At 42.2% G+C, this 26,582-nt stretch overlaps 2 protein-coding genes across 4 annotated transcripts in view; one reads left to right on the top strand and one right to left on the bottom strand.

The window, feature by feature from the left end:
• Window positions 1-18,211, bottom strand: part of DSN1 (DSN1 component of MIS12 kinetochore complex) — a 62,836-nt gene extending 44,625 nt beyond the window's left edge. The window contains exons 1-7 of one of the 3 annotated variants that reach the window (XM_061550671.1): window positions 18,135-18,211; window positions 15,198-15,231; window positions 14,698-14,749; window positions 11,764-11,901; window positions 9,069-9,185; window positions 3,306-3,379; window positions 1,479-1,551 (exon numbers count right to left, since the gene is read on the bottom strand). In XM_061550671.1, the coding sequence (XP_061406655.1) occupies window positions 1,479-1,551; window positions 3,306-3,379; window positions 9,069-9,185; window positions 11,764-11,901; window positions 14,698-14,749; window positions 15,198-15,231; window positions 18,135-18,199 (553 nt within the window). In that variant the 5' untranslated portion in view covers window positions 18,200-18,211. Of the gene's footprint in view, window positions 1-1,478; window positions 1,552-3,305; window positions 3,380-9,068; window positions 9,186-11,763; window positions 11,902-14,697; window positions 14,750-15,197; window positions 15,232-17,641; window positions 17,932-18,134 lie in introns of those variants that run through there. The other 2 variants (XM_061550673.1, XM_061550672.1) reach the window with 2 other exon arrangements.
• The window catches only part of LOC133341875 (pre-B-cell leukemia transcription factor 1-like), an 801,687-nt gene that overhangs the window by 297,324 nt on the left and 477,781 nt on the right, over window positions 1-26,582 (top strand). The window lies entirely within an intron of this gene.

Raw genomic sequence — 26,582 nt, 5'->3', positions numbered from 1 at the left:
ATACGAAGAAACGTCTAATTTGGAACTCTCCAGCGAGCAGTGGATCACCCTGTATCAGAGAACGGCCGTGGCAGATGATGTCACAGGCAGACTACTATGAGCTCATCTTCATAAGCAGAAGCACACATTTTATATTCTCTGTTAAGAGTGTTGTATGTCAATCAAACCATATATTTTATTCACAGAGCAAGAATAAGATACATTAACTAAACACTCGAATTTAATGGTGGGTTTTTTTGTAGTCACTGATAAATAATTATACTTTCATTGAAAAAAGTGTTTTTAGTCACTAGTGGCTGACTGCCTGGATTCAAACCCAGGGTTTCAACGATGCCGCTCATGGTCCTGAACTGGAAGCTAACCAGCCACCTCAAGTCCAGTATTTGTAAAATGTATACGTCTACATTGAACCAAAGGGCACCATCTGTTGTGAAATGGAGGATGACAATCTTGACATCATTTGCAAGAGGTTATTGTTTGCCAATGGCATCGTCCAAGTCAACAATGAGAACATTACCTGTAAGTGCATTTAGGAGATAATTAATTGTGCCTATGTAACCATATATAAATTATATAGATGCTTGTTACAGAACTTAATAAAACATTTACACGCATGTGCAAACACATGCCTATTTGTACATACATTTGCAAATAATGTCATGCGTTAGATGAACAGTGAAAATTAAGTTAGAGCAAACAATACCATCATTTAAGCATCATATCTTGTTTAAAATAAACAGAAGTTTACCAAATAAAATAATATTATTTTTAAATCGACAGACATTCGTGGATTTTTACAGGACTGGGTGTACTCATGCATTTTTCTAAGTTTCTTGTCTTTGAGTTATTCTCCTGCTGAATTACAGAGCAGCTTTTAACGAGCAGAATCTCAATTTAAAAGTCATGCGTCATAATTCCCAATCGTGCCATTGACTCGGATAGCACAATTGGGATAGATTTGGTGATAAAATAAAAAAAGCCATAAAGTCAAACCGTCTCCCTGTTATAAGGGAACAATGGGGGGGCAGTGATCATCTCCATTTGTAGGCCAAAGCCATTTGGTGGAAATTCCACATGCATATTCTGGAGGCCATTATTTCCCTTGTTGACTCCCCTCTCAAGGGGATACACATTTTATCGATCCTGTAAAATCATGGGCTGGCTACATCAGGTGAAATGCAAAAATTGTATGTTCGAACTATAGCTTAAACCTAATGTTTTTGTATGTATTTTATTCAACTCAAAAATTATATTTAAATGTTAATGTGTCATTTTTGATCAATTCTAGATGTTCTCGTATTATATTAGGTTTGTAGACTGTTGTTATTGACCTCATGACAGGTTTGCTATATTGCTTTGTTTGATCAAGGTCTCAATGGGCTCACACATCGCAAAAAATATAGCAATGATTGAATGATCCCCCACCCAGAATTAAACGTGCTTGCGATTCGTGTGCTATAATCCATGCATATATTCACCTTTGTCTTCAAAAGCGGCAAAGTCAAAGCCCTCAGCGCCGGCCTCGGACAGTTTCAGCTTTTGCAGGTATGTCTGCGGGGGGGGGGGGGGGTCACACACATGGAAAAGTGCACTCCACTATACATTCGAACGCAATGCACAAACCACTGCTCCCCATATTATATATATTTGATGCAAACGTTTTCAAATATGTAATGTGGTCAAACTGTTTAAGACAGATGGCATCGACAGTTTTAAATGACTACTGTGTCCACATCAAAATTCAATATGCCACGTGCAAATACGATTGTACTTTGACACTGTATGTAAATAATGTGCCATGCTGTATTGCACTGCGCGATTGTGTTGTGTTACACGAGGGTGAGCGCCAGGATTGTGATTGCGCATGCGGTGGGCGATGGAGCAGGACTAACGGGAGCCCGGCGGTGCGGCACAGATGCCGACACCACACGTACAAACTTGCAGTACACACCCATAAACATATGCACACACACTCTCACAAAACGCATGCAAAGACAAAGACCCCCCCCCCCATTTAGTCTGAACAGAGTTTAAGAACAAGTGTTGTTAGCGAGCACCTATGAAGACCGGCATGGCACACAAAGGGGAGGGGGTGGGGTGGCCAGCACCACACCCAGCCACCTTTCTCCCTCATGGCGATGATTACACACCATACCAATAACTAATTTGAGGCTGAGTAGACCTAGGAAATACCCAGAACTGGTTCAGATAATCGTCACTGGTCTTGACCGTGAGCGTGATCGTAGCGCAGCGTGCCAAATGCTGCAGTGCCCCTCTCCATATACACACACACAGAAGGACATACATACATGGGTAGGCACAATTTTGCACCATAAAAATTCACTCAAGAGACAAAAATCCAGACATCTATATCCAGTACACAGGGCACGTACACAAAAGACAGAGATCCCTCATATACACTTTTACAGGCTGTTGAAGCAAGTGCTGTTAGTGAGCACCTTTTAAGGTCAGCACAACACACAAGGGGATGTATTGAAAGCACAAAGACTGACCACCTTTATCTCCCCTGTTCTATTTTTTACACACCACACCAGACACTAATTTTAGGTTGAGCCAGACTAGGAGAAGTCCAGAGACAGTTTCCGATCACACACAACTGAAGTTAGCCATGGCCGGGTATTTAATGGAGGCTGCCGAGTTCATAGAGCAGGGCTATAACCGCTACACCACTGCTCAAACACAAGACAAAGACCCCCCTCCCCCCCATAGCTTTAATAGACTATTGGGGCAAGTGCTGTTCACGAGCACCTATGAAATCTGGCAAGGCACTTGAGGAGGGGTGCCAGCACCATGCCCGACCGCCTTTGTCTCCCCAGTGGCAATGTTTACACACCACACCAGGTACTCATTTGAGGCTAAGTCGACCTTGGCGAGGCCCAGGACCGGTTCAGATAATCGTCACTAGTGTTGGCTGCGAGTGGGAATAAAACTTGGGTTGCTACGCAGCACGTTAAACGTTGCACCACCACTCCCCACACACAAGACACACTAGCTCACACAAACACATGTGCATACACACGCATGCCACCACACATCCAAATACCGATACACATACAAACATTCACTCACAGACGCATACATAAACACGTGTGCACAAACGTATGCACGTTGGAACATACTGACAAAACACAAACCCACATACACATATTAAGACACCTGCATGCATATGCAACACAAAGGGAGTACACATGTACACACCCCACTCACTCAACGACACTGTACACACACAAACGCATGCACACTCATTCTCTCTCACACACCCAACACAAGGCACGGACACTTACTCTGGAAAGCGCCTGCAGCAGATGGCACAGCCTCTCCTCCACAGGCAAGTCCATGCTGATCGTCTTATAAAGCTCTGTTACAAAAAACCCATCAACAAATGATTATATTTATGACATGGCTGGATGGTTACAAGAAGGGTTAATGCTATGCGGGTCAAAACATTGAGCCAGCTGCAGAGAGATGATGCTCAGTTTGAATCCGAGCAGCCACCCGTGATTAAACCAGGCTCTTAAGTGCAGCGAGCTGATGCTATCAGGCCGGTCACCAATGACTGCACAAAATGTAGCTTAATTCAGGCTGGCCCAGTTTAGAGGAATGAATACAACAGAGCCGGGATGTGGTGGAGCAGGCCTGTGATCCAGTGCTCTGTAGGAAGGATACCACGTGAATCACAGACTTTTTCGAACGCCCAAATCCATGCTGGGCTTGGAGGTGGTTAGGAGATGTCAGTATACAGCAAGTGGTTTTGTGGGCCTGTCCGTGTGGACTTTAAGAGCGATATCCCCTTGTATGCATGGCGAGTTCTTTTTCCCCAAGTGCTCACTCTACTTTTCTCCCACATACAAAACACTCTTCAAAAATTATTGCACCTTGTTACAAATTGAGTCTTGAGACTCAAGGAGGCTTTCCTGCAGAACGACACGGCTCCCAAATCAGGACCACACAATGGCCTATCCTTGAAAACCAGAGGGCTCCGTGCAAATGAGCATATGCTCACAGCTGTGTTTACAGTAACACTGTCAGAATTACTGGTAATACTTGGCACTCAGAAAACATGCCACTTCAGCACAGGTGGCCTTGCTATCATTACCAATGCTAATAAAATAACTGTAGCAAATTCGAACGTGACAAAGACGAGTAATTGGATTATTACAATCAGCATTATATCAGATGTCGAGAAATAAAGTGTACAAATTTAGATTTTTACACCTCACGGTTATATTTTTGGAAAAAGAAAAACAACATTTGCACGTTGAAGAAGATGACCTGATGAGGAATACAAACAGGAGAGAAATGCTGAATAAGGAATATGCCACAGCAGGCCGCGTACTTTACTGTAAAAGTCTCGGCTATACAATTTAAGCAGGTTTCGCAAACACATCCTAATCCAGGCTTTTCTCCTTTTATGCCCCACGTCTCTTCCGAATTTGAAGACAAAAGCTCAAACCCATTTCAAAGGCGTCGTGTGACAAATGACAGCCTCCAATACGAGCGGCAGTTTTTATGGGAGGGAAGGTTGAAAAACACAAGACGATATTTATATTTCATTAAGCGAGCAAACTTTAGGAATAGAAGACGCCTCTGTACGATATCAAACGGCCAAATGTTAGGCCGTTTAGAAAAACGTCAAGAGTGAGCGCGCCTCGCATTAAGAACGAATGCAGCATTATTAAAATGCGCGATAGTACGCCATACATTAATTTAGGTTTATTGCAGGAAATCATACAGAGACCCCCAGGCCAATTAAGGCAACTGTTCTCGTCCCATATTTAGCGAGGCTTCATTCCTTTACTCATTCTTATTATGGGTCATTGTCACAATAAGTAAGGCAAGAGGAATGAGCGAGCCATTTCATAGCGGACACAAAAACACAGATCTTTACAAAAACGGTAAGTTTAACGCCCCGTCGGTAAAAAGGTAGACCACTCGTTCATGTTACGTTCAGGGACGTTCATAAATGAGAAAACGCATCCATTGAGAGGCTACATTCATTATTTTCTTTGTGTGCGTTATGATGCGACATGTTTTTGTTTTGCATTTAAAATAAAATTTTGGATAATGTGTCATTGATTAATGTGGACCAAAATGCGAGTAGGCAGATTAAAGGGCAAAACATTGCTTTTGTTTTTGCATTTAAATTCTAAAAGTCTGAATTTTCATCGAGCCACCAGATTTATTTGCATTATCATATGAAACAGCTGGTTATTTTCATTATTAAAGATTAATTAAAATCACTTTTATCTCATATGCATATTCATTCACTGTAAACTGATCTCACGCAAATAAATAAAAAACAAATCATTTACCAATGACGGAACAGATAAAAGTGACGTTCTGTTTGCTCCCATTTTAATCATAGCTCAAGGTTACTCGGTTCAATTTGCAAACTGTTTTTAATCGTAGGAACAGGGGAGGAGGAACAAAAAGGAACGCACAAGCAATAAACAAGCACAAACCAAATGAATTCAAAGCACAACAAAAACGCAGCTAGCAACCTTTAAAAAGGTACACTCCCGTATGCACCCAAGTGTACACAGACAGACGTACAACGCTACTGTGATCACGCGCACATACGCATGCATGCACACACGTGCAGGCGTGTGATCGTACACATCGAAGCAGGGGTGTGTGTGTGTTTGCGTGCGTGTTTTTTGGGGAGGGAATACAACCCGAGCCAGAGAAATCTAATTGATGCCATATCTCGCTCTTCCCTCTGCCGCCAAGGGACTGCAGGTTATTTGTCTCCTGTTATTGTTCTGCAGGCCCGGCAATTCAATTAAACGGCAGAAAATTACTTGGGGTCCCATGACACCGGGGTTTTATTATCCGGGACGGCTATCGGAGGCGGCGAGAAGGCAGCTGGTTTCTGCTGAGCAGACAGCACCATTGACCTTTCTCTTTGGCTCGCGCCGCCTTCCAGAGCTGCTGTGAACGGCAGGCATGGGGGGCTGGCTTGCCCACCCTCGCTGGTGCGCGCACTGGACCGGGTACCAATGGCGACTACGCGCGCATTGCGGATGCAAATTTGTTAAAAGGGGCTGCTTCTTGGCCCAAGAGATGCCGTGAGTCACATGCAATTAGAACAAAGTTGCAAATTGTGGCCAGCTTTTCTGGATGGCATGAAAAGTAAAAAAAAATATTTTCAAAACTGGGAGCTGATAAAAGGAGCAATCCATCATTTTTAACATGGTAAGAGAATTATAAACTTTTGTTTCCAACCTTATGATCTTCACTTTTATTATCTAGGCTTTAAGGAAATGAAAATAAACTACCAGAATAAATATACTCCGACTGGATGGTGCTATTATTAGGCTGCTTCACTCATAACAAGAAGTATTTAGAGTTAAAATGCCTATGTGAAGTCGACTTAGCCCATTATCCCAGCCTATTGAGAGTCAAAATAGATACCACTTTTTTGGGGAAGTCAAGTGGTGGTTGTCCCAAGGATAAAATATCACCGCCATAAACATGTGGATTTATCCCATTAGCTCAAGAGCCACCAAAAGAAATGAGATCTTCTCACACACACTCGTTTGAGTAGGGAGGTGCTGCAACACGGAAACTTTTGAATTAATAATAAACCCACGGCTCCATCTCCCCCAGAAAATAATCACAGGCAATAAACCCAGATTGAGGCTTTAACTCCACCATCCATTGGCAGCTGGAATCACGATAGCAAAGAGCATGCCATCAAATCTTGCCAAGACCTGGCCACTCCAAAAGGGAATGAATGAATAAATAAATAAAAGCCACACGGAAAAAAACTGCAAACCTAAAAAAAGGCGGTGGTTTATTTCGGAGCCAGGAAAACCGCTGGTGCGGAGAGATAGAATGAGCGAGGATTTATCTGGGTCCGTTTGTGCGCGCCAGTGACACTCCAGGCAGAACCCCAGTGACTCGCGGCTGCCAAAAATACAGATTATGGCTGGGGCATGGCCAGATTGTCCTCTCTTTGGGGAAATTGGAAAAAAAGATGCTGGACAGAACTTCAGTGGTGTGATTGACAAATGGGGGAAAAGAAGTCACAAGCACTAGAGTCTACTGCAGCAAGGGAAGAAAATAAAAGTCAAAAATAAAACCTAGGAGGGCTGCGTTTGGTCAGCCAGACATATTTTTCCTAAGACGCATTCATTTCAGATCAGCTATGCAGCTTGGCTTTAATTAAACAGAGACAAATGGTTTATAGGAAAGTGGAGGGTGGGGAGGGGGGAAAAAAGAAAATTCTTTCCAAGTGCAGCATGAACACTATCCATTAAATTAAAAGCAAAATAATCTTTAATTTTAAAGCTCAGCTTCCGATGCCAGACAACTTAATGGATGTTATTAATGGAATGCATGTACTCGGCTGCTAATGCACAGTTCAAGCAACAGCACAAACACAGAGTTCTAATGAAGGCTGTGCGATGCAAAACGGCTCCAAGTGCCCTTTCTGCTGCTGTGGATTATAGGACGAAGGCAAAAACAAAAAGTACCATTCAATAATCATGTTAGTGCTTGGCGTTGAGTGGCTAAAATAAAGTAGTGATAAATCTTGGGCAGCTAAGTTAAAGGATGGAGCGCTCAAGCTCGGTTGTAAATCCTGCAAGCCGACTTGCAGCAAACCAAAACCTCTCCACGGAACCCCGACAGCATCTGCGTGCGCACGGCACCCCCTACTGTTCAGATGCAACAGTCCAGGTCACACTCAAGTGAGACGTAATTTACGAAGCCAGGGGTTGGCACCCAGCGGCTCCAGAGCCGCATGCTTCGTGACGTGGCTCCTGAATAAGAGTTCTTTTTTTAAGAATCCAAAAATATTGCCTCTTCTTGTTAGTTTGGTTGCCGACCCCTGGACTAAGCAAAGGTAATTTTTATTGTTTGCGATTTTTCTTTTTATTAGTGAAAACTTTGCACAGATATTATTTTTTATATTCTATCTGGCATAAAACTATTTATTACATTTCCTGCCATGACCTGATGAAATGACACTGCTCTAGGTCATGATTCAAAAAATAAATAAATATTTATTTGCCCCTGTGGTGCATGTGGAATCTGTCCAGGCTGCAGGATTTCAATGGAGTTGTCGAATTTCCGTCAATAACATAACTTGTGAAATAATGCATTCTCATGTGCACGATTCAATGCTTGTATTGTGAACGCGAGCATTTGATTTCCATTAATGAATTGTTACACGACAACAGCAAAACCTCATGTAAGAAAACTTTTCAGGAAGATCCTGTATGGAATATTTGACCAATTCCTATTGGGGTATTGAGAAAACTCACACAATTTAGAGAATAGCATTCCAAATGAAACCTTATATTGGTCGGCAACCTGTTTTCTGTACTGCCTCCTCAATGATAATAATTTGTTTATTTTTTATTATAAAGCACACGATACAGCGCTGCATCTAAGAGCACCTTACATCACATTTCATGTCAGAAATTTGAAATGGGAACCCCCCCCCCCCACCGTGGCAGCTGCCCCTGTAGGCACAAGGTGACTCAGCAACAAGCAGGTATCAGTCTGCCAGTAGTGGTGACAATGATTGCTATGTATAATTCCAATTGAGTAAGCTGCAGAGGATTTTAGAATTTGGCATATTTGGATCCCGACACCAGAGCGCAATGGCCTAATCTTACGAATGACATCAGTTGATCTTGTGCCCACTGTCAAGCTACGTGTATTATTCTGTTTATTACACCTGGAGTAATAATCAGGGCAACCTCTGGGTTCGAAACGTGAAACACTGCAACGAGCAGCGAACGCGTAACTGCGAGACCATGTCACAGACCCACAAGGCCTCACTCAGCATGATTCATCAACCTCAATTCTAACTCAGTGAATTAGTGGCATGTACCACAATTAGTCATGTGACACAGAAACTTGTTCTGTGATTGGAATGAAGCATCTTGCTGATGGCCAACAGTAATGCGCAAGTTAATAACATTTAATTATACTATGTTCTTTATTGATTACAACAACCATTAAAATGGTTTGAACATGTTACTGCTCTGGTCTGTACTCAAACTCACAAAATTAATCATCTTATACCAACTCACTGTCTTCCCTTTCACCTCCACTTTCCTTCCTCTGCTGGATGTAGCTTCTTCTCTTCTGCTGCCACTGAAGGCTGGAATGATTTTTCACAGGCCATCTGCGCCGTCGACTCCCTGTCCCTGTTCAAGTTCAGACTCAATACTTTTTTCTTCTCCTTTCTCCTCTGCCTATTTATCTTTGATATATTAAACACAAGTATGTTTAACTCAACATGTAGGTTTTGATAACCGATATTTAAATTTATTGACTTTTGCTTTAGGCTATTTAATCCGGTCAAAATTTGTGTCGGCAATAGCCTGCGCCACCCGACATAGCCAAACAATTCAAATGATCACACGTGTGCAAGAGTTTACCGTTCCAAATATTGTTTCAGTTTACCTGTAAGCTGAAGGACAATTCTCACAAACTAATGTAGCAACTGTATCCAAGACATGTACATGTGGTAATTTCATTTGTTTGGCTATGTCCGGTGGTGGAGGGTCTTAACGAGACAAACTTGGCCAGACCATTACGTGGCCCGACCCAAAAATCTATTGTATATGCCACCATTTTCCCCCCCATAATGATGCACATGAACCAAGTGGAAATTTTCCACCACTGGGTCAGGGTGGCTAACGGATCTGAGCCAATGGCCCGACTACTACTCCCTTATCTATAGGAATGAGTTCATCATCATTACAAGTCATAATTTAACTGTCATTTGCCCAAAAGGTTTGACACTATTATCTAGACTGGACTGTGTAGTTGTGACACTTGTATTACGTGTTTTAATCTGTGCTATGGATGGGTAAATATTCTGGGGAGTAAAGTACAATAAAATATATTAAATATGTTCGTATTCATTAATAGCATTGGCAATGCAAGTCGTATTGTAACATACTAATCAGTCAATTGTAATAATGCTGGAGGTACTATACCAGTTTTAAAAAACAGTTATACTGCACTGTGGCCCATTCACCGACTTAATCATTGAATGAGCAGATTAGCTTTCGCTAATTGAGCATTTAGAGGGCCTCCACTGCACCTGAACGAGCTGAGGCAGCACAAATATAAATAGGGCAACACTACCAGTTCAAAATATGGAGCCTGTAAGGCATTGTATGCTGTCAGTGTGGTGTACAGAGTCGGCCTAAGTGAACGTAAACATCTTGACTGTGGGCTAAATATATTTTGGGGAATGTTATTTTGCATTCATTATCGATACGTTTCTTTCATCCTGACCTTAACAATTTATGGAGAACATAAGCACGGTTAAATTATTATCAACAAAGATGAATGTTTTAGGAAACTCATTGACTCAAGGCTTAGTTGCTTAAGACTTAGATCAGCTTTCAGACATGGCCTGGGCACAATGGTAGGCTTGTGTTCATTTTTTATGTTAGGAGTGACTGCCAAATTCCTAGAGACGCCAAATTTGTCTGAAATAAGAGTCGAGGCAATGAAAAGCATGGGAACCACTGATATACTAAAGTGGAACAATTGACAGCACATCCAAAGTCTGAAAAGCAATGCCATGGGACCAACAGCGAATGCAGATCGGATAGTACTATTTTTTCACTTTTTGCTGACTTTCCCTGCTCACTCGACTACAACTGGTGAAACCACACTGTGCAGACAGGTGCAAGTCCAATAACGTAAAATTACCCTGCTCAAATGAGCAATGGAGCAGTGCTCGTTCATGCTAGTAACCCAAGTGGTGTTTGGATTCCAAAATACTGTGAAGGGCACCTGAAGGCCAGTTGCTTAGTGTGTCAGCCACTTGTATGAGAACTGCTTTGTGTTTGGAGTGTCCTTTCCTTGCGCCTTCAATTAGCACGGCTGACTATGTATGGTGTGAAAGAAGTTCAACATACATAAGAAGCCGGCACGTGACAAATCATTCCTGGTGTGCTTTTATCAATGTCACCATTCGGAGTCACGATTCGATTCAGGAATGTATTATTTGTTGTGTTATTTATAGTGCATTGTTGAGTGTCTCATGTTCTATCTCATGCCATTCCTTTATGCAAACTATATTTGCTTTTAGCTTACAGAAGATGTGCATATCGTTAATTCTTAATTCACAATGTGTGCATTGTGTCAATAAGACTAAAACTTCAATCGATATGCTGATGAACTGTTACAATATGAAATCAGGGCAACAAATTCCCTTCGACTGTACGTTTATGTTCCTGTGTCCATGATCCCCATTTTCACAACTTCATTTGGATCAGCATAAAGTATGGTCAAATAAAACTCAACTAAACTTTTCATTTTACCAGTTTAGGCCCACCTGAGCTACATAGCTCTTTTTCAAAAGCATCCTGGTCCCAAATGAGAGCTCAATGGAGTGGCATATCATGTGGAAATTTATAGCAGCCAAATACTCTAAACGCTCGTTTCTCAATTGAGAGAAAATCCAGAGGACGCGCACTGCACTATGAACCCAGCGACCGGACCATGAATCCTGGCCACAGCCAACGTTGGTGGCAAGAGAAAAATGCAGGCGACTATGGGGGAGAGAGAACACGCAAACTCCATTATATATAGAACACGTCAGGGTCGGGATCGGGATCGAACCCACGACCTCCTTCATACCACGCGAGGGAGTTAACATCTCGCCACCTCGGCACACCTCATCCAGCAGATAAACTGACAATGAGTTGTACACATAGATGACAATTGTACAAGCCGTGACGGTGCTCCAATCGGTCGTACCGGACGTGTCGCTGTGCAGCGGGGCGAGCGACCGGCGCACGCGGCCTCGCACGAAGCTCGAGCGACGCCTCTGCTTGGTGTCGTTTGGCAGCGTGCATTTGCCGTCTTCCTCTGCCACCTCCGCATCCAATGCCACTTCTTTCACGCACACGCGCGCGCACACACATGGCAACAATAAATGTCACTATGCACGGTTCACGTGTACGCATTATTGTAATGCAAGTAGAGTAATGCCCCGGTTTCCGTCGGGGATGCGTTCCTGAAAGGTGCCACGACGATTATCGAAACGACGCAAATTAAAGCGAATAACAAGGTGGGCGGTGGAGGCAAAGGCCCGAGAGGCGACGGATAACTAGAAAGGATGGATGCTGCTGTTGGCGGCATAACGGTGGGGGTTGAGGCGATGCAAATCGAGTAGCGGTCGGTATAACACAAGGGCTTTCGCGCCAATATTATCTACAAGAGGCTTTTTTGGGTTAGATGGCGTAAATTTACGTAATTTACGTGATCTAACCCAAACCTCTATCGAGTAGCGGTATAAATATTTGCGAAACGACGTAAAGAAAGGTGAGATGTAAATCAGGGTATTACTGTTACTTTTGAAATGTAATGAATGGCATTTTTATAATGCGTTAGCACACTATGCTACGGGCCTGGTGATCGGAGTTTGAATCGCGGCCACAGTAAACATCAGCGGTGAGTAGTATATGTACTAGGTTGTCATCCAGCAGTGGATTGATTGACAGCAGAATATTTACTCCGGAAAGCCTCCATGGGCCTCAAGACTCTCACGGAGTGTCCTGCTTTGTGATGTTTGGCCAATTCCATTAAGAAGTGGTTGTGTGAGAAGATACCAAAGTACAGTAAAACCTTGGATTGCGAGCATAATTTGTTCCGGAAACGTGCTTGTAATCCAAAGCACTCGTATATCAAAGCACTCGTATATCAGTTGTGATCACGTGACACTCGGCAGACAAAGCGTATACACGTACTACTCGTATTGCAAGACCTCGCTCGTTTATGAAATTAATATTTATTTTAAAATGTTGCTCGTCTTGCAAAACACTCGCAGACCAAGTTACTCGGAATCCAAGGTTTTACTGTACCAGGAAAAAAACCTACATGACAGAATAACAAAACACTGCATATGTTAACAAAAAAATCCATTGTTATGCTGCCATGCGACTTTTGAAAGCCTGCAACACTTGGTGATCATGGACAATCCAAGCACTAATTGGACTCGACCCTGCCTAGCTTCTAAAATATGACAAGACCAGTCACATCTGGATGATTTGGTTTTTCCTTAACTCCGTATAGCCGATCAGAAGGCTTGGTTTAGAAAATATACGTTTGTCCATTAATTCATTCACCACATTCGTACAATAGTTAAGATAATCCTTTCCTCAGATGTACGAGGCCAGGAATCAAAACCAAGTAGCCAGGATTGCAGTGTAGTGTTCCACGTCTTATTCCATCACTCCCTCTATCACATGCGACAAAGATCCTCTTGTATACTGTGCAAAGATTGTTAGGACAAGTGCTGTTAGCGAGCACCTATTAATGCCTGACGCTTACAACACCACACCTCATTTAAAGCTAAATTTACCTAGTTCTGATTGATATATTACTCATCACCTCAGTTGTCATTCACGGTGGCTGGGAATCAAACTCGGCTAGCCAGGTTTGTAGCAGTGTGCTAATTACTATACCACCTCTGCTCACAATCACAACTGTGCACCATAACGTAAGATGGGTAGGGGAATCGAGTCTTTCGGCAGTACAGCATGTAGTATAAGCAAGCTTGACCAAGGTACTTCGCGAGCAGAAATGATGGCAATCAAGCATATTGTGACAAAATGGCAGCTAAGGAATGGATTGCACCTGAGAGGGCATCCACCGTGGGAGATGGAGAGATGAAATCGGTTAGTGTGCAGGTGCTATGTGAATTATTACATTGCAGGATCGTGAACAATACTGGTGACTGGACGAGTTGTATATCCAGCCGAGGATTAACTATGGATGATGATAGCAAGGCTACAGATGTATTTGTAGTGTTGAACCCTCATATGTGTGGGGTTCCTCCAGGCACTAGTTCGTCCAACAAGCAAAAATATTCACAAATGAACTGGCCAAACAGTCCACGTAGAATCCTCCTGGGACGATCTCGAGCGAGGTTTTTCTGGTTAAATTAAATATTAATAGTAATCCATATTACTGTGTGCCTTGCAAAATAGGGCAATGCCAATCGGTGCTCATGCTTTATTTAGAACAGTGAAAGCCCATTCATTGAGGTGCAATGTTGCTGTTGGCAAACAGTTCTGGCTGTAATAAATACTCGTCGTATACTAGATTTAAAGCTACATGAATCCATTTGAAATTCAACGCCTCTTTTTGTACACCAGACCTCTCTATCAGGTGTCAATAAAACAAATTGCGATGCAACTGGTTAAAAGCCGATTAATTATTTCTGTGGGAGGGAAAAACAAATCTCAGCGCAAGCACATCAGATCCCAACACACACACCAGAGAGGAATTATTTGAAGTCACTTCTGTCTGCGACAGATTTGAACTCCGATACAACCAGTCGGTGGATGTCCAGAATGCTAACCAAGGTATACTGTATTGTGTAAAAACGAATTTTAAAACACTACAGTGAAAACACCAAGTGTTTTCTTTCCAATTTTGAAGCTGGCTAACATCTGGATCATGTCCAAAAGTAATGATCAAATTTTATCAACGGTATGTAAGCAATCAAATTGCTTCAATGAAATTCCACACCTTGGTTGCCTTCACAATTACGTAATAAAACATTTTAAATCTAACTTAAATGTAACAAACATTACCCGTTCTGATGGTGAGAAATTGAAAGCCTACTTTTCTCTGTGCAAACTAACATTTCAAAAATGACGATTGTGTTTGATACATTATGCTCACCTATTTTTTCCAATGAATTGTCCATCTTGCTTCGTTTAACTTCATTCAAATCCTATAACACAACCATTGTGAAGGCAGTAACACCATAACTTAATACACATGAATGCATAATAGTCCAATACATTTGGTATTCACGCCATTCTTATCACGAAGGTGCTGTTTCACAAGTGGATATAGTCTGCCAATTGGGAGCAATGTTGCCACGTGTAATACGATTCGAGAAATTTTCAGGTAATTTTTTCAAATTTGGCAAATTCGGATGACAACGCCAGGACATATTATTGGCCTCCTTGTTTATGGAATCTTTAGCGTCCACTGTAAAGCAGACGGCGTAAAATCGTATAGTTAATACACCCACAGGTAATAACCAGTACGGCCTGCCAGATTTGAACCACGAACCTCTGCAACAAGTAGTGAAATCGCTACCACTTGGCCATGTCCCTGCCTAAACTGTATAAGACATTGAACGACGCATGTAAGTTTGTATTGACAGAGCTCACCTCTTTAGAAGAATCTTCAAATTTCTTTTTAGTTCTGCAAGAAAAATGTGAATGTGTTAATCTAACTCAACATATGATATTTGAAATAATCATGGCTGTGCATTAAATGACTACGCACCCCATACATTTAAGAAGGAAAAATATAATGCTTTCTGTGAAGGGCAGTCAAAAAGGCTCGATTACAATGTATATTTACAAAGCACCACTCCCATCATGTACAATATTCTATTACAAATGAGTCCGTCCCATCAGTAGCAATATCGAGGTACTGTAGAGGAGAGGCCACGGCAAAGTGGCATTACACTGCAATCTGCATGACTGTCATCTATGTGGGAATTTATAGCATCAGCCAAATTATCAAAACACACGTTTCTCAACATGAATGGTAAAACCGGAGGATCTTTCGAAAAATCTATGCGACCACGGGGGAAGCATGGAAACTCCAAATATACAGGCGTCAGGGTCGGGATTGAACCCACGACCTCATGCATTCCAGGCGAGGGGGATAACGCTTCGCCACCACAGCGCCCTGTCAAGTCTAATGTAAAGGACTGGTTAACAGGTAAGTACAACCCAAGGGCTGCGATTGGACACACACATGGTCAATTATCATAAGAAACTGTCAACCCACTGCTGGATGAAGACTACCACCACACCTCTCTCGATCCAGCAATGTGATAAAGCAAACGATGTTTTTTATCAGGTGAAGCTCACTGAGCTATAGTGGCTTATCATGTGGAAATATATAGCAGCCAAACTCTAAAACCGGAGGACCTGGAACCGGAGGACCGAGAAAAATCCACACCACCACGGAGAGAACATGCAAACTCCAAATATACAGGCATCATTGTCGAGATCGCAACTCACGACCTCCTGCATAACAGGAGAGGGAGTTAACATCTTGGCACCGTGGCACCCCTGCACATTAATTGATGCAATCACTCCATCTACGTGGTGTTAGTCCTCCTTGACTATGGCATATCATTGGATACAAATACATGTACAATAGTCATTCACAAACATTTTGGTGGCCAAACTCCCACATGATGAAATGTAAATTGTTATTTTTAAACACCTAGGCTTTCGCGAGCAATATTATTCAAAGGTTTTTGGGTTCGATCGCGTAAGTATAAACGTGTCGTAACTCTCTACCACCCAACACAGCCAGTAAGGTTTGTCACGTACACAAAATGCCCCAATTCGTTACTTCAGCCCGCCAATGTGTTGGGAGAGTAAATCCACAACATTTACAATTTGAGTACAACGTTTCGCTGGTAATTACATCCAGCATCATCTGCCGATTTTGTCAAGATTATTCTCCAACACACCGGTGGGCTGAAGTAGTAACTAATTGGCACGTTTCGTTTTCGTGACATTTTCCAATTGTGGAGGAACCACAACAAGATGTAAAGCAGCTAGCCGATACAAACAACTCTTCGGTCCTTTATACAGGGTGTTTCAAAAAGATGGACCCGATTTGAAATCGATATACAGTATCTCTGAAATTGGGTCCATCTTTTTGAAACACCCTGTATTATAGTATTGTTTTCAGCCAATTCACGTTTACACACGTGGGAAGAAACCGGTGCATCCGCAGAGCAACACTATCCGGTACATAAGGGACAGGCGGTATTAGTCCGCACTTTCCTGTACTACACTCTGCCGACAAGCCAGGGAATGGCACTTTCTAGACGGCCACGTGAAGAGAGTTTCACAACATTTGTGTGCTGATCCACCAATCCCGGCCTCCTCCAGTGCTGGATTACAAGCTACGTGCATCATGAGCTTGAGATGTGTGATTGAGGTGATAAGGCAGTGGGTAAAGGAACCCAACAACCTTAAAGCGTCTTAAATAAAAACATATTTCATGCTTAGATAATGTACTGTGCATTGCTGTTAGTAATGTATCCAACACTCAAAACCTGGGCCAAACTCGCTTAAGTTGACACAGCCGCTAACGCTTATCAACACCACTACAGCATTAACTGCACGTCTAAATTAAAACGTTTAAACACGTAACAATTGTTCATTGGTATACAGCACTAACCAACGCCTTTAACATCTTGCGCACTGCAATGCACCTCAACAATTAACAACAAATAAACCACCTGTAGCTTACAAGATAAATATCCCCTATAGCTTTAAAATAATGTGGTAACAAGGGCTTCTAGCGAGCACCTACGAAGACCGACACGGCACGCGAGAGGGTGAGTAACCAACACTCCGCCCGACCGCCTTTGTCTCCCCACTGGCGATGTCGAGACACCGAAACCAGGTACTCATTTGAGGCCCAGTCGACCTAGGAGAGGCCCGGTTCAAACAATCGTCACTGGCGAAACCCGGATCGCCGGGTTCGTAGCGCAAGCGCGCTAACCACGACACTACCGCTGCTCAGCATCGTGACAACAACAATTCCCCGTGACTGTCAGAGCGAGTGCAGTTACCGAATTAGGCACCAATGAAGGCCACCATCCTTACACAAAGATAAAAAAACAAAGATCCCCCGTGTAGCCTGAACAGACTGTAGGGGCAAGTGCTGTTAGCGAGCACCTATGAAGGCCGGAACGGCACACGAGGGGGTGGGTGGCCAGCACCACGCCCGACCGCCTTTGTCTCCCTAGTGGCGATGTTTACACACCGCACCAGGTACTCATTTAAGGCTGAGTCGACCTAGGGGAGGCCCAGGACCGGTTCAGATAATCGTCACTGGTGTTAGCCGTGAGCGGGAATCGAACCCGGGTCGCCAGGTTCATAGCGCAGCGCGCTAACCGCTACACCACCGCTCCCCACCATCCTTACACACACACACAAAACACACGCAGGCGCCAATTAAAGTGACCCCCTAATGAAACAATCGACTATGAGCTACGAGAGACGAGCCGGGGCTGCGCGAGTGAGTGAGTGAGAGAGGCGAGAGGAGGCGAGAGGGAGCCGTGCCTCTCTGTCGACGCGGAGAGGCCGTCCGCTGCAAGCGCCGCGCTCTGCTCCATGGCCTCCGCCATTGCTTTTATTTTCCCGCCAAAAATCGAGCCGTCGCCCCCCCCCCCCACCGGCTGCCGGTCACGTGGTCGGTGACGTAATTGCCGGTGGAGGTTGGGGTGCCATGCCAGGTTAGAGGGTTTTTTTCATTCTTTGGGTCTTTCGGTAAAGCCACGTGGATAGAAAAATCTTAATTAAAATATCACGACGTTTCGATCGCAACATAAGCAAACGTCATCAGGTGAAAAAAATATGTGGCTTTACCGAAAGACCCAAAGAATATGAATTCCTGCAGTCACGAAAGCTTTTAAGTCAAGATTTTTTTTATCTCGGATTGTTGTGATTCGTTGCTGTTATATAATCTGAACTTTATATTTTTTTACTGCAAGGGGAATCCGATGAGATATAAAGCTATTTTTTTCCCATAGATGGATAGTAGGTGCGCGTCAGAACGTTACAGCAACAAACAATGCAAGAATTGTATTTGTTTTCTTGGTTCTTTAGGTAAAGTCACGTAGAAGGGAAATGATGTGGTTTTCCCACCTGATGATGATTGCTTGTGTTGCAGTCGAAACGTTGTGAGAATTTTATTGTTTTATTTTTATTATTTTATTATTATTTCCCTTCTATGTGACTTTACCGAAAGAACCAAGAATATGAATCCCTGCAGTCACGAAAGCTTTAAATCGAAAAAAATATTATTTGTTGTTGAATGCAAAGTATCGGAAGGGTAAAGAAATCACTTTCCAAAATACAAATAAAAGGTTTTTTTCATTGAAAAATCGGAACATGTTTGTCAATAACACTCTGTGGCCTTAAAATGAAAATATATAATATACGACGTTTCAGGCAATGACCCTTCACAGCACAGACAATGTAATTATCACCAGGTAAACAATGGTGTAAAGTGAAGTCTCCCAACTATTACTCTATCTGGCCTCTATGGACTACGAAGAAGGCTCATTGCCAGAAACGTCGACTTATTTCTCTCTTGTTGAAGGAGTTTTATCGACGAATGCCTTGAGATTGGTAATTTGCATCGTTCATTGCAAACGCAACATCAAACAATTCCATAGTAGGCAAGAATAAGTTTTACCCTTTATGGCAATAAAACAGGTGTTAGTTTCTGACAACCTAAAATCGGTGCTAGCTAAAGGGATGACCTTCGCAGTTACCCCTAAACATATCCCGGTGGATGATATAATCTCCCAGGTCGATGTAGCCCTCAAAGGCTTGGGACACATCCAGACAGACGTTGCTAGAGCTGAAATTGCCACTATCCTCAAAAATGCCAAGAAACCCATTAGCAACATCAGCAAAAACGAGCGCTCTAAACTCGCAAATCTGAAAAAGAGGGATGACATAGTCATCCTCTCAGCCGACAAGGGTATTGCCACTGTCATCATGGATAAAACCACATTGAACAACAAAATCTAGGACCTTCTCAATGATGGTAGCTACTCAAAAATCAATAAAGATCATACTAACAGTCTGACTACAAAAAACAACAATATCATTACCAGTTCCACTTCTCTAATCGAACCAGTCAAACGGCTCTCCCTAAAACCTTCTGCTGCTAGACCACCCAGATTCTATGGTCTTCCTAAGATCCATAAAGAAGGCACTCCACTTCGGCCCATCATGTCCGCCATCAACTCACCTACCTAGAAACTGGCCCGTTTTCTGTCTGATACCTTGCTTTTACTGATAAGACTACCTCAGCAGTACTTAACTCAGCTCTCTTGGTCTCTCTAATCAAGGACATTTCACTGTCCCCAGATGATTTTCTCGTCAGCTTTTATGTGGTTTCACTGTTCACCAAGGTTCCAGTACCTGACACCATAGCAATAATTGAAGACTTAGTCCAACATGAACTGAACCCTGATGTTCTTACTCTGGTTAGGCACTGCCTTACCAACACTTACTTCACCTGGAATGGTACTTGTTACCAGTGATAGTGAATGTTTTCATGGAGAAATGTAAAACAGATGCCATCCAGACATCCACCCTACGTCCTTCCTTGTGGAAGAGATATGTGGATGACACTTTCGTCATTTGGCCACATGGCCTGCCAGCATTGAACCAATTTCTCAACCACATTAACTTCATACACCCATCTATCAAATTCATAATGGAAGTGGAGAAGGATGGTAAGCTACCATTCCTGGATGTTTTGTTTGAGAAGAAACCTGATGGCTCTTTGGGACACTCTGTCTACAGGAAAGCCACCCACACAGATTCTTATCTGAAACCTGATTCCCACAACCAGCCGGCACAGAATAATTCCCTCATCATAACACTACACCATAGGGCCCACTTCATCTCTGACCAACACCACCTAGCCAGTGAATTGGAACACGTGCACCAGGCCATTAAGGTTAATGGATATTCGGACTGTATTATCCACAAAGCTGTTTCTCCAAACATGGAGAAACAACCCCCTGAGACTCCGACCAAAACCATCACGTTACCATACATAGCAGGTGTTACCAAAAAGATTTCCAAAATCTTAAACAAACACAAGATCCAGGTCCGATTCAGTACAGTACACAAAATCTGTGATCTAATCCCATCCGTAAAGGATGTCATTCCTGACATGCAATACCCTGGAGTCTACAAACTGACTTGCATTTGTGGTGATTGTTACATTGGGGAAACGAAACGACATATATCGGACTGTATTCGCGAGCACAAGGCAGATCTGAAACACAGCAGAACTAACTCTTCCGCCGTGGCTGATCACTGCTACAATGCTGTGGGCTCTCATGATATTGTCTTTTCCGAGACCAAGGTACCCTGCAAACCCTCAGGCTACTATCAAAGGTTTGTCCACGAAGCCATCCAGATATATAAACATAGACATAACTTCAACCGAGAAGATGGATTCAAATTGAACAATCATTGGAAGGATGTTATTAACCAGGTAAAATAAAATCTTAATTGCTTTATAGTTGGCTTGAATTTCCGCATCACCAGTTTCTTCAGCCTTCTACCACCCCAGGCCCGCTCACTGCCCAGCCTCGGCATGGTGTCGCACCAACAGCAGTATTAACTGCACAGTTTTGCAGAGCGCCACCCCCCTACCCTCTCCATCTCTCCTCCCTGGCTCCTCCCCCCCCTCTTACTTTAAATAGTCTCTTGTCACAAGCAGCTCTTGTGCCCACTACAGCAATTTGTTTCTTGCTGTGGCTTTGCCACCTGATGACGGTAGCTTGTGTTGCTTCTGAAACGTCGTGATTTGGTTTATTTTCTTTTATTTTTTACATTTATATTATTTTATACCTATGTGACTTTACCGAAAGAACCAAAGAGTATAGGTGTTAGTTAAGATGTTCAAACACCAAATAGAAACCTTCTGCAAGGAAATGCTCTGATAGTGCATTGTCTTTGTACTGTTTGCCTCTTGGCGTTCTCTGGTCTCACACTGGTAGTGAGACTCGGCCCAACAGAAGGCTGTCTCTGGTCTAGGACAATCAGTTTCAAAGACAATGCATTCATTACACACTATGTAATACAAATTTTGTTCCTGGGTAGGAAGTGTTTTTTCGTAATTGCTTATGCCTAAAAAGTATAGAAAATTGCCATTATTCCCCACAAACTTTGTTTTTTTGACCAGGACAGTGATATTTTGAAATGTACCTATTTTCAATGAGAAAACTAGCGAATTTGTGTCTTTTTGTTGACATAAAGTCAGAAGAAAACAACATATGAATCAAAATGAACATGTATTTATACTAAAGTAATACAAAAATTACGATAAAAGATTTAGAAGTGAGTAGTTTTCCGAGATTTACAATTATACTGTAAATCACTTTCACGAATCAGCCCCCAAATGTAGTCTCCCATCATGTTCTCGTTAGTAGTCCTTGGTAGCGGCATTCAAAGTCCAGTATATCCTGGTGGAAGCGCTCGCCTTGCTCCTCCGAGTACGGTCCCTTGTTCTCCTTGAATTTATCAAGATGAGCATCAAGGATATGGACTTTGAGGGACATCCTACAGCCCATTGTGCCGTAGTTCTTCACCAGTCTCAACCAGCTCCACATAGTTTTCGACCTTGTGATTGCCCAGGAAGCCACGAACCACTGCGACAAAGCTGTTCCAAGCCGCTTTCTCCTTCCTAGTGAGCTTCTTGGGGAATTCATTGCACTCCAGGATCTTCTTCATCTGTGGTCTGACAAAGACACCGGCTTTGACCTTTGCCTCAGACAGCTTAGGGAAGAAGTCTTGAAGGTACTTGAAGGCTGCTGACTCCTTATCTACAGCTCTGACAAATTCTTTCATAAGGCCCAATTTGATGTGCAGTGGTGGCATCAGCACCTTCCGGGGATCCACCAGTGGCTCCCACTTGACGTTGTTCCTCCCCACAGAGAACTCGGTCCGCTGTGGCCAGTCCCGCCTGTGGTAGTGCGCCTCGGTGTATAAATCTTTAGTAGTAATTTTTTATCACTTTAGTATAAATACATGTTAATTTTGATTCATATGTTGTTGTTTTCTGACTTTGTGAACGAAAAGTACACAAATTCGCCCGTTTTCTCATTGAAAATAGGCAAATTTCAAAATATCAATGTCCTGGTCACAAAAGCAAAGTTTGTGAGGAATAATAGCCATTTTCTGAACTTTAGAAGCATAAGCAATTAGGAAATAACACTTACTACCCAGGAACAAAAAACAATGTTCCACAGTGTTATCAGAGCATGTTTGTTTGTAGGTTCACCACAAGTACTGTGTGTGTGGTTAATGCAGACTTGATTCCTTGCAAAAGATTTCTATTTGGTGTTTTAACATCCTAACACCTCCTGTTTTATTCTTATTTTTCATAATTCCATAGGTGTTGGAACATCTGTTGAAGCAAGCCTGACTGCTGATGAGACACTGACTGTTGAACCATTGCTACTGAGACTACTCATTCTCAGAAAGTACGTGTCGCCGATGATTTATCAAACCGGTGATTTACCGATAAACCGCGTCTTTTACCAAACTAAACGCACCGGAACGTGTACAAATCACTCCGCCTTTGTGCATTGTTGATGGTTTATTGCATAACGCCGCACAAAGGCGGAGTGTGTGTTATACATGTTTGTTGTGTGAAACAAATGGGATGTGTAAATATATATGTATTTGTTTCACAACTCAACATACATGAAGAATACTGCCTTCTTGAGTTGTTGTGCTATTGCCAGAGATATCACCTATTCGTATCCTTTCAGGCAGTGTTACTGACAAACGTGTTACGTTTTTGTTAGTTGTGCTTTGTGCACCATTACCGTCACAGCATTACCAAACAACTAGTTTCATTTTCTAAAGTGTATTGAATGGAAACACATTCGATTTTACATAAGCGTATGCCGTGAGTTAATGTGATCATTTTACTAGAACCAAAACGTCTGTCCAAACACAGACTTGATAGTGAATGCTGGTTGTAATTGACATGGACATTCTTGACATTGATGAACAGTGTCAAGAAATACACTGTGTAGCTTTGTTCTGCGTTTGCAGCTAGTGAGGCTGTGTGACAGCCTGCCGAGCATTAGCTACACACACAGCAACGTGACATCCTTTCATGCGCTCTTTCTGACATTTTCAGGTTTGAAAGTGAACCTTACTTTTTTGTAAAAAATGATGTTGTTATGCATGGGAAAGCGTGAGCATCAATGTTCGTGCCACTGCACCTTGCCAACTATTGTGAGATACCCCGAGCTGTTTCACATTGACACCTGACACCACAATGTCTACTCTTATTGTTTACAGATATCCACCAACTGGCAGGAGGTTGTCTCATTTTTAAATCCTTTATATTAAGTTCACTTGCTTGCTTGCTTGCGCGCTTACGACCGTGCAAATCTTTCGGTCGTGTTTTAACCCACTTCCCGTGATCCAATCGAGCTGACATTTTGCACACAGACTCGTTATGCGTGACAATTTATTTTTGTGAATTTTTTCCCCAAAAGTTTCCACTTTTTAGGGAAAAAAAATGTCATATTTAATTTAAAATACCAATGTGATAAAAATGAAACTCTTACTCAAGAAAAACAGAAATGAATAATAAAATAAAACCGATGCCACGCATATAAAGGATTTATAGTGAAAAACTTTGTTTTTACGGGTTAATTTTTTACAGTTGGAACATCCTCCCAACGACCGCTCTAATTACTCAATTGCGAGACCACGTAGTTTTCATTGCCCCGCTCCCTACTGGCAGACTAATGCCCACTTGCCGGCTCGTGCTGAGTCACCTTGTGTTGCACAGGGACAGCTGCCACTGGAGGTGCCCTTTGAATATTTGAGATGCAAATTGATGTAAAGCTCTTTGAATTTAAATTTAAGCACCATTTAAATGCAAATATTATATTTTATTATTATTATAGTTTAATCACCACCATCATGCTTTTATAATTGGTTTTGGTTGCCCACCCTCCAGTATTAAACTCCAATGCCAATCCATTAACCTTGCCCTATCTAGCGCGTGTTTCACCCGTGATCATAAAGCTATTTTTTGTGACATCTACGGAAAAGTACATTTTACAATATATTTCCAAGTGGCTTACTTTATCCTGTCATGAAATTTCCAGCATTTTCATCATACACCTGTATTCCAAGGCCAAAATCTGTATGATGATGCAATGGAGCAAAAAAAATTGAAACTAATCTAGATTTGAAGTTTTCGTGACTGCAGGGATCCATACTCTTTGGTTCTTTCGGTAAAGTCACGTAGGTATAAAATAAAAGTATTTTATTTTTTATAAATAAAATAAAATAATGAATTTTAAAATTTTTTAAAATAAAATACATTTATTTTAAAAAATAAAATTAAATTATTTTATTTATAAAATAAATTTTAGAAATAAAATACATTTAAAAAAATATTTTTAAAAAACAAAATACATGTATTTTTTAAATAAAATCATTTTATTTTTTAAAATAAAATAAATTTTTTTATAAAATACATTTATTTTATTTTATACCTACGTGACTTTACCGAAAGAACCAAAGAGTAAAGATGGAGACTGTTATTGGCGCACAGCTAGGATTTGTGTTCAAGCTGCTCAAACAGAAGTTTAAAGCTGTGTTAATGAGAAAAATAATGTTAAGTCAGTCATTCAGCTGCAGCACCGTTGCAATACAGCCACGCTGGAGTTCTGTACGCGATGTAGTGAGCTTCATGGCCCCAGCAACTCTGACGCCCAGTGCCCGGTAGCTTTTGTGCAGAATTTTATTTACACATTCAAACTTTAAGATGTTTTCTTGTTCATGTTTTTTGTTTGTTGCGGTTGCATCCGATTCAAGAGCCGAATGGCTCACAGGGCTATACCTAATAAATGAACTTGAACTTGAAATGTGTTTGCTGTTTCGTTGTACAGTATTTGAAACCACGTCTCCCTTGGAAAAATAACTTTCTAAATTCAAGTGACGAACCGAGTTTTGAAGGTCTCAATAGCCATGGCTATGCAAGTGCAGGGACCTCTATCTAAGGGGCCGTCCATAAGTGACGTCACGCACCTAGGGGGGGGGGGGGTCAGACATTTGTGACGATGTGTGACGAGGGGGGGAGGGGTTGATAAATGTGACGTCACATCAAAATGCGCAACTTTAAATAAATATAGACAACACGTTCTACCTAATTAAATAGACATTTTAATAAATGTTTTCTCCTGCAACATCAGAGTGCAGCGCCACATTAAATACGCACTACAATGACAATAGTTTAAAGCGATTTGAAGCATGTTTTATTTATTTTTGGGGAGGGGGGGGGGCAGAGCTTTGTGACGTCATATTTGAGGGGGGGTCTGACTTTTTGTGACGCCGTGTGACGAGGGGGGGGGGGGTCAAAAATCGTCCAAAATCGCGTGACGTCATTTATGGACGGACCCTAAACCCAAATTCTACTCCGATTGTCGTGTGTCAAACCCTATGTCAAACCCCAGCATGTGCTGTGTGTAAGGATCTGCATTCAAATTCTGCATCAGCTGAGACAAGTGTCAACCCAACCACACGTGGTGCCAACTGTTGGTTGAAACGCTCAATCATTGCTTCATTTGTGATTACATCACACGTGCTTCCCGCAACAGACGCACTTGCATCGAATTTTGAATAATATTGATAAGCCAATATTATTCAAAATTGTGGATGTTACGTGTACATTAAAGCCAATCGCTGGCTTGGAGCATAGCATTCTGTAGCTCACGGTTGTCTTAACAGTCCAATATATACACCATGCTGGTTGGTGTGTTAGAATTTTAATAATAAAATGTAGTTATGGTGCAGCCCTACAATTCCTTGATCACACCACTACGGGCGGAAGAGCCTCCACTGACTGGAGTGAGACCTTTAGCGGGTGTGATAAAATAGCACCGATTATGTTTAGGACTCGCCAAATGTCAGAACTAATTATGAAGACAAATTACTGGA

This window comes from Lethenteron reissneri, chromosome 12 (genome assembly GCF_015708825.2).
Source record: "Lethenteron reissneri isolate LAM-NWPU_2019-01 chromosome 12, ASM1570882v1, whole genome shotgun sequence".
NCBI lineage: Eukaryota > Metazoa > Chordata > Hyperoartia > Petromyzontiformes > Petromyzontidae > Lethenteron > Lethenteron reissneri.
Note: the sequence above shows the minus strand (reverse complement) of the source record. Positions and strands in the feature narration are given on the sequence as shown.